Below are 9,012 nucleotides of genomic sequence, written 5' to 3' on the forward strand. Positions count from 1 at the left end.
TTCTCTGCAATACCTGCTTGGAGATGAACCCGCACCTCTCCCTGCTGCTTAGCACAGGCCTGTTTGGTGAGATGTCTCTATGTCTTACAGCAGAATTTCTCATCACCCAAGATTATATCAGCTCCTGCTGATAGTTTTTTCCTTTGTATTCTTAACCCTCTGCAGCTGACATCCCCATCATCTTTGCAACAACTGAGCCGTCAATCAGAAGGCTGACACTGTGATCAGAGGGAGAGCACCTGCAGAAGAAACTGAATTTGTATGAAGCAGAAAAAGCCATTCTTAATGCTTCTTTTTGGCTGCTTGATTATAACAGCAGAAAAACAAAGAACTGCATCTTCAAAATTAGAAGAGTGAAATTCTTTTGCAAAACATATTTCCATTATATATACACAACAGCCTTTAATTTATTAAAATAATTTTCCTTTTTGTTTTCTCATTAAACAGGGAATTTGAGTTTTGAAAGCCTAAAATAAAATTTGAAGAGGGAAAAAACTCACAACACAAACACCTGCAAGTCTTTAATCCAAATTCTGATTCTTTCATAATCTAGGTAAGACATAACTATTTAACTGGATGCAAAACTGACATCTTGTAAGAAAAATCTTAGTATGAAAGGTGATAGGAGGAAGTAAGTCCTGCTCCCCAAATTACCTTAACCTGCAAGCCTTTTGTCAAAAGCACAAACATAAAAAGGAGACATTAAAAAGCTCTCACCAATCAGTGAGTCCTCTTCCTTTCCCAAGTACACTGGCGAATTTCAGGCCAGATGTTCTTAGTCCCTGCCCAACACCTGAACAGTGTGGCAGTGTCCAGTACTGCTCAAGGGCAGGCCTCTCCTCAGCAGCCCAGCTGTACCAAGGTGTACAGCCAGCTATCAAATCCAGCATTTTGGACACATTTTGCAAATCTGACAAACTAGATATGGGTTAGACATTAGCTCAACTCCAAAATGTTAAAAACCACTCTTTTGAAACTCATTATATAAGAAAACATTATAAAAATGAGATTTTACCTTAATATTTATTGTAATATATTTTTAAAGTTTAATAAAATACTGTCTTTTTTTAGGTTAACCTATACAAAGTTTTAATGTTGCTTTAGTCCCAGGCCATTGCTAGGTATTCATTTCATGAAATGAGACAGAGAGAGGATACAGTCCTGCTGAATTGCAGTTCTGTCCTGAGCGCTGTGGACTTCCTGCAAGACAAACCTCCTTTTCATACATGTAACAGCAGCAAACCACACTCCTTCAACCTCAAGCCTGAGAGAGTAGCCATTCACCCATCTAGAGGAAAACTCCTCTGGCACTCTGCCCCAGAGCCTGAGAGAACTTAGCCAGTTGTACAAAATCCCATGCAAAAGCTGTCAAACAAGAGCCAAGTTACCAAAGTTAAAGGCAACACAAAGCTTTACACTGAGTATCTCTTAAATGAAGACATACTTCCTACTGCTTTGGGGAAAATGGGGAAACCTTGTGGATGTTGGCCTAAAGTGTTTTTGGAGACAAGTCTAGATAACTTGCCACCAGTCACCCACATTTTAACCAGAATCATTGCTCTCATTTTTAAATGCCATCTTGGTATCTTCAGTTGCATTTGAACTACATCAATGGTAGCTTTATAAAGTAAAGAACGCTAGTATAGCAGCAAAGCATGGCATTGCAGAAAAGGACCAAAGCCTACCCTGTTACCACAGTTTAATCATATAAAGTATGACTACAAAGTAAAATGAAAAGCAGAAAGCAAACACTAGGGCATGTATGGTACAGCCTCAATTGCAACAACTCACACAGGGAGATGACTACACATTGCTGAAGATGATAAGTCTCTGATTTCTTTTAGAAAAGCCAAAACTGATTGAAACACACATAGTTAGCAGGAAAACACATTCAAGGGATGTAGTGAAAATCAGAGTAAACAAGTAAGTATCAGTAATTTTTGTAAGACTCCAGTTTTACCTCAGGACTTTGTTTGCCTCATTTGTGCCATGAGTCTAAAAAGTTCAAACTCCTTGCTGTATTCATGTGGCCAGAAATCCATGTAGTACTATTCTGTCTTATACACATCTAGACCCCCAAAGTTACGTAATTCCAACAGAAGATGAAAAAAGACAAGAACTCTCTCTTCTGCAATAAGCAGGAATCAGACAAATGATTAAAAATTTATTCCCACCCTACACATGGTATCCAAAGAAACAATACATACAAAGATCTATTTATCCCACAATTACACAAGCATCCTGGATTTAATATTTTGAAACAAATGACAAAGTTCAAGATACTTTATTTATTAGATACAAGAAGTAAATCTCAAAAGAGAGTTCTTGAATGCATGAAAAAAATATCACATCACTTAAGTGACTCATACACACACACACACCTTTCAGCACCAGATTATATTTATAATGTACTTTTTAAATGATGATCTTAACTTTCTCTTGCAGATCTGCTCCTCTCCTTACGGAGTCTTTTGTATTTCCAGGCATGGTTGTTTAGTTCAGTCTACTACTTTATATACATATATTTACATCCATCTCATCTCAAATATTTTTGTCATACAGGCATGTTATTCAGTTGTTTCCTAGCTGTTTCTCTGCAGTCCATCTGCATCTCAAAAGAACTTGTGCACAGCACAAATTAATGGAAATGGCTTTCTCAGTGTACATACTGAAGGATATGCATCCAGAGCTTGACCATCTGAACACATCTTTCAGTAGCCCAGGCTGTATTTTTAAACTAATTATACAGATCTACAAAACTGTACTTAAAAAATTATTCTTGGACCAGTACAATGTCCAAGAAACAGTTGATAAAGATGTAAAATTTTTCAGGTATTTGTAGCTCAGAAATGATATAGAGTATTACCGTATAAACTTAGGTTACACAGAGGAATAACTTTTTCTTAAATCAAGAACTCTGTTACAGAATAAATAAACAAGCTTGAGAAAGGTTGCATTGTTTCCAACGCAAAGACTTCTTGCCTCTATTGTAAAAAACTTAGAGGAACTAAATATTATTTCTGTCAGTGGCTGCACAATTTAAATACTTGGTTTTGTCCACACAATTGCCCTCTTTAAATCTGACAGAGGTAGATGAAGACTAAACAAACCCCAACACGTAAGGATTAAGATACTGCAATTAAATTCTAACCCTGCAAATCTAGTGAGCATATGTTCTCACCGGATTTACAGAAAGCAGTTATTTTTTCTTTCCTTTTTTTAACTAGAACAGCACTGAACTTCTTCCATCCACGTTGTCAAAACAAGCGCTTGATACTGTCATGAAAAAAATTTCAAAGCATTTTTTAATTAGAGCAGCAGGTCCCACCTTGCACTCTTCAGTCATTCGGATACATTTCCCAGGACTGTCTGTTGAGGAAATGCTGCCTCACACCCAGCATTGTCCAGCCAGCCCCTGGGCCTCTCCCCAGATGATGACAAACCTGCAGATCCCACCCAAGGTAACTCTGGGGGAAAGGCGTGGGAGCAAGGGAGGTGGTGCTGAAGGCAAGACAGAGAACTGGGCAACCTTCACACCCATTAAAGACTTTTCCAAAGCCTTCTCAAAAATATTTTTTAGCATGGGTGTCTGTGTGCAAGGGCTGCAAAACATTTGGTTACTACCACAAAACCAGAGATTTTATTGGGCTCACAGGTAGTATTTACAAGATCTTGTGTAAAGTCTTGGTTTTGGCACAGAGAAAATGATAAAGCAATAACAACATTTTCAAAACGTCAATTACTTCATGAATGTCCTGACAAATTAGAAGAAAAAATTAAGATGAACTGTTTAGATCCAATTTCCTACTTTCCCACACCTTGGCCTGTGGCTTCAAGTTTTCTGTTTTTCTCTTCACCTGTAATTTTATCTACTTTCTTCAACTAAAAATCTACCCCTGTGTTGAAGCAATACATAAGAAAGCAAATACAAGAAATAGGAATGAGTCTGGCAGCCTTTTTTTTAAAATGATTGGACAAAGTATGTCTCCCTCTTCATTGTTCATTGGACAAAAATGAGGAAGCATCACGACACACCAGAACATCTGCATAAAAGCGTCTCCAAATTTCTTCACAATGGCAATACTGGCTTGATCACAGAGAAAGGATTCTTTTTCTTTCTCTCTGTACTATAACTGTAGCCATCATGATCTCATTTGGTATGCAAAAAATATAATTACTTCAATACAATTTCCACAGCAATTTGAAGTGTGCCTTTTTCTCTTTCAAGTTAATGTTTTAATTTAATGCAAATGATAGGACAGACTGAGATGGCAAAACCCCAGAATTTTACATCCTTCAGTTTGTTTGGTTTAGTTACAGAATAAGAATCCTGGCACTTAAACTAAAACCATAGATCTAAGTGGATGAGGCAATTTTGTGCATTCTAAAATCAATGCATATTTAAATACTTGTTTTCCTTCACAACAGTCTTCAGAAACTCTTGCTCTATGGACGCTGGGCTAATTTACTCTTATTGCTTTCCTGCTCACTAAGCTTGAAGTGGGTGTAGGCTAAAATGCCAAACAGTGTGCACAGAATCCCAAGGCCTTGGTTAACAGACAATGGATCCTTAAATAAGAGGCACCCTCCCAGGAGGGTGATGCAGAACTTGAAATGTCCAAACATGTTATACCTAGACATCTGTTAAGGATAATAGTCAATAGCAGTATTATTTTTTGTAAAAAGAAACCCTTGGAATTTTCATTAGTTCCACTCAAAGCATGCAATGGTACACACTGTGTTGACTCAACTCAATACAGTTTTCTCATACAGATCTCTGTGGCTGTATTTACCCCCACCTAAAGGCTTTCACCCCTTTTCACTGCAGTCTGATGGACATGCCAACACTTCCCCAAGGCAGCCAAAGCGTGAGTTAATATTCCTTGCAGGTATGAAGGTCAGCGAATGAACCATTACCTATACAAATCCCAAACCAGGAAGGTTATCAAGCAATTTTCCCACATTAATCAGCCCAAATGAATTCCAACATAATTAATCTGGAAACGGGAGAAACCACCAGTGTTACAAAGGATACGTGACAGGTGATGTATTTCCAATGATCCAGTAAATGGACAAGTTTACCATAAAGGCTATTATTCCAGACAGCAGTACCATTATCTGTGGATTAATGGACACAGTCAGTAATCTGACCTGCTTTTGGCAGTTTGTAGATACGTTCCAGGTTATTTATTCAGTTTCATTTACTTTCAAATGCAAAATATCAGGCAAGAAAAACATATGGAGAACAAAAATAGAAACAGTTTCAAACCAGTACAGACACTGGTGAGGTGTATAAGCAGCTCAGTAACATGTATATTTATGACATCCATAAATATACACTGACAGAGCCACAGGCCTTTTCTCCTTTACTCTTGGTGAACATTAAAGAGTGATTTGGAAAATCTGGATACTCATTCACATAGAGGTTGTATACTTTAACTTTGAGATAAAGTCTAATTTATGGTCACAACAAAAACTATTTTAGTAAAATATCTGATTTTATTACTGTGAATACTTGCTATTCATAAAATACAATGCTACAAGAGATGACCCATCACTGAGGGGCACAATCAGCAGTAGTAAGAATATGTCACTGGCTCTTTTTTGGACAGAAGGATATTGAGAGAAACTATAGTCTCCTTGGTGAAAATAAACTACTAATTCTAGAGAACAATCAATGTTGGCATCCTTCCACAGAAGAGAAGTTGAGAGTGTCCTTCTCTGAGTGGACAGTGAGAGCTAGACATAGAGCACTTCATACACTAGGGGAAGCTTCTGGATTTTGATAGATTTTCCTGTTGTTCAGATGCCCTCTAAATAGAAACAAGAATAAGGAGATAAATCAATTGACAGACTCGCTCCTCTCAGAGGAAGCAGGGCAGACTCAGCAAGGGGCTTTTTGTCCTGCACATGTCCCTCTCATCTCACCATGGACAACAGCTGGACAAAAATCTTTCTGCTCCACAAAGAAACAGATCTTACTATCAAATTTAACTATATCAGTGATAATTATTTAAATAAAGTCAACAAAAGCCTTACCACAGCAGAAAGTGTCCAGGGCCCAAATATTCCCCCCTCTCCAAAGACTGGCTCGAAGAAGGGTATGATGAACAACAACATGGCTGAGGACATCGGTGCCTGATAGTACAGCAGCTGCATAGAGTTTACCTGCAACTCGTGCTGCTTAGCACCTACCCACTAAAACCAAAAGAGAAAGCTGTTAAATATGAGAAAAAAAACCCATAAACTGAAAAACCTGAGCAAAAGCAAACTGGCCACTAACGCAGAGGGAGTCTCACGTGGACAATACTACTTAAACAGGCTGTTGAGCCTCACCTTTGCCTCAGTGGAGGCCCCATGTGTTTGTCTCTTTCAAGTGAAAAGGCCATGAGAAAACTGTATGCAGGGGCAGTGAAAAGAATGCCTCAACTTTCCTTTTCACATAGCCTGGGGGTAAATTACCATACTTGACAAAAAACAAGTAGATTGAAGAGCTGGGAAGAAAATAGCAGCTCCCCTTTATTTTATAAATTCCAGATCCTGCCTGTGTTGGACCTGAGTATCCTTTCCTAAGCAGGCACTGGATTCTGCTCCTTTCTTCCTCATTTTCCTGTACATACAAGCTAACAAAACCAGTACACATTTGTCTTTTGTCAGTTTATCCAGATTTAACAGATTTCATTTCAATATTGATTATACTTGACTCGAAGTTCAATTTTTAAGGTTGCATGCTTACAGAAATATTACTTATCTATGGCCATGAAGACAGATGTTACAGCCAAAAAGACACATCTTTCTCTTATGCTGAAAACTGACATTTAATACTTAAATCACATAAACTGGAAACATGGATTCTGGCATATAAACTTGCTCACAGTTTTTAATCTAGATAATTTTACCCAAGTACCATTATTTCTCCAGTACACAAATCATCACTTAATGTCATTATGCAGCACCTCTTTCCTCCTCCTGCCCCAAAACAGGTCAAGAGACCATTATTTATCATCTTACACACACACGAAGAGTCAAAGAGCCTCACTTTTTTTTTTTTTTTTTGAGGCACACTATGCCTCCTAAAAGAAATTCACGTTTAAATCTATCACATTGACACGACAAGAGTTTCTAATCTAGGAGGCTCTTACAGTCATGGTTAATAGCAAATCGGGTGAGCTATTAGCACAATGTTACAGCAGAAAGGGCTGAGGCAGTCCTTGGACATATCAATTTTTAAAATCATGATTATCCAGGACGGTTGTATTGTGCGTTTATGTACTAATCCATCCTCTACAAAAACACTTTAGAATGTATATAGTTGAAACTGAAGAAGGATACTGATAAAATGCAAATAGCTCACGGACAAACCATGGGATTGAAGGACTGGAAAACATCCTTTCTAGGGAAAAAGCTCAAACGCAAGGCACTTGCTTCAGCAAGGAGAACATCTGTTCCCTCTAGAAAAAAAGGAGTTTTACCGCTAAAGCAATCTTCGCCCCTTGAAAATAACGCTCACGTTAAAGATGACGCCCCAATTTTTAGCAGCAAGGACGATCAGGAGTTTGTCTCCTAATTTATCAGGAGTTATGGTGCACTATCATAATTTGGTGGGGGTTATAAAAAAGAAATAACGGAGCAGGGAAGGTTTCCTGCGGGGCTGGGTGCTACTTAAAGGCTACCGAAGCGAGGGGCAGCATCCCAAGGGAGCCAGCCCCCGCAGGCTCCCGCGGCCGCCGTTACCCACCACTTGGTACAGCGAGGTCACCAGCACGCCCAGGGTGGCGAACGCCATCCCCAGAACATTGAACTTCACGTCGTAGTAGGAGTTGAGGAAAACACCCAGCGTGATGGGGACCTGTGGAGGGGACACGGCGGTTTTAGGCGGGGTCGTCGCCCTCAGCGCTGCCCCTCCCCACTCCCCTGGGCCCCGCCGCCTCCTCACCAGGGTCAGCTTGATCCGCAGAGGGAAAGTCTTGCCGTAAGCCACGCTCTGGATGACCACGATGACCGGCGTGGTCATGGCCTTGGCCAGCTGGTAGGTACCGATGGTGTTGCTCTGCAGGGAGAGGTTGGTGAAGACGACGAAGCCGCAGAAGCTGAGGGCCAGCGGCAGCACCTGCGCGGGCTGGAGGCTCTTGGGGGAGAAGGCGCCGAGCGCCTGGCACAGGTAGAGGCCGAGCCAGGTGATGGCGAAGTGCACCAGGGTGAGGCTGAGGTTGGGGAAGCCCAGCCGCACGTACAGCCATTTGTTCAGGAAGACGATGCAGATGGAGGCGGCCAGATTGACCAGCAGCCCCGCCGCCAGCCGGCCCTGCGCCGGCAGCCAGCCCATGGCTGAGGCAGCCCGGCGGCCGCCCGCGCACCGGCCGGGCCCGCCGCCGCCTGCCCGCCCGCTCCGCTCCGCCCGCCCGCCGGGACACGTGGGCTCGCGCCTTCCGGTGGCCCCGCCCGCTGCGAACGGCTCCGCCCGCCCGGCCCGGGCGGCAGGGGCGGCCCTGCGTGTGTGTGTGCGTGTGAGTGTGGGTGCGCCCCCTCAGCCTGCCCAACAGACACGCTCCCGGCTCCAAGCCGCGAGCACCGCTCCACAACGGGACCGGGCACTTCCACAACACGGCACTGAACGCACGGATGTACAGCACGAAGTACGTTCCTTGCCAGGGGTCAAGAGACACCGACTCGCGTGAAGGAGCCAAAGTCCTTGCCTAACTGCACTACGTGTCCGCTGCACTCTGTCTTGTTAAGGGAAAGGCAGCTGAAAGTGTGTGCACAGATAAACGGGGGCAGAACAAGCTTTCAAAATAAACTATGAAATCTCAAATGGGGGGGTTTCAACCTAATATCATCTTTCCTCTGGTTCAGGATTTCATCAGCATTTTAGCAACTCCTTCATGTACAGCAGAACAGGACAAGGCTGCCTTCTCTTCTGAAGGGCTGGAAGTAACCCCTCACTTTTGCTTTTTGGTTTTCCTTTCCTCCAGTGTGTCCCTTTTCCTTCTCCCCTACTTTCTCCATACACCT

General features: G+C 41.9%; 1 protein-coding gene across 1 annotated transcript; it reads right to left on the reverse strand.

Annotated features, from left to right (window-relative positions):
* Positions 1–2,144: 2,144 nt before the first annotated feature.
* On the reverse strand, positions 2,145–8,356 carry SLC35E3 (solute carrier family 35 member E3). Its single transcript, XM_063155092.1, has 5 exons — positions 7,937–8,356; positions 7,739–7,849; positions 6,040–6,198; positions 5,036–5,118; positions 2,145–4,633 (listed from the first exon to the last, which is right to left on the reverse strand). Exons 1-5 carry the CDS (start codon positions 8,324–8,326, stop codon positions 4,447–4,449), a joined length of 930 nt encoding a protein of 309 aa, XP_063011162.1. The 5' UTR covers positions 8,327–8,356; the 3' UTR covers positions 2,145–4,446.
* Between the last annotated feature and the right edge of the window lie 656 nt (positions 8,357–9,012).

Source organism: Melospiza melodia, chromosome 4 (assembly GCF_035770615.1).
Source record: "Melospiza melodia melodia isolate bMelMel2 chromosome 4, bMelMel2.pri, whole genome shotgun sequence".
NCBI classification, from domain to species: Eukaryota; Metazoa; Chordata; class Aves; order Passeriformes; family Passerellidae; genus Melospiza; species Melospiza melodia.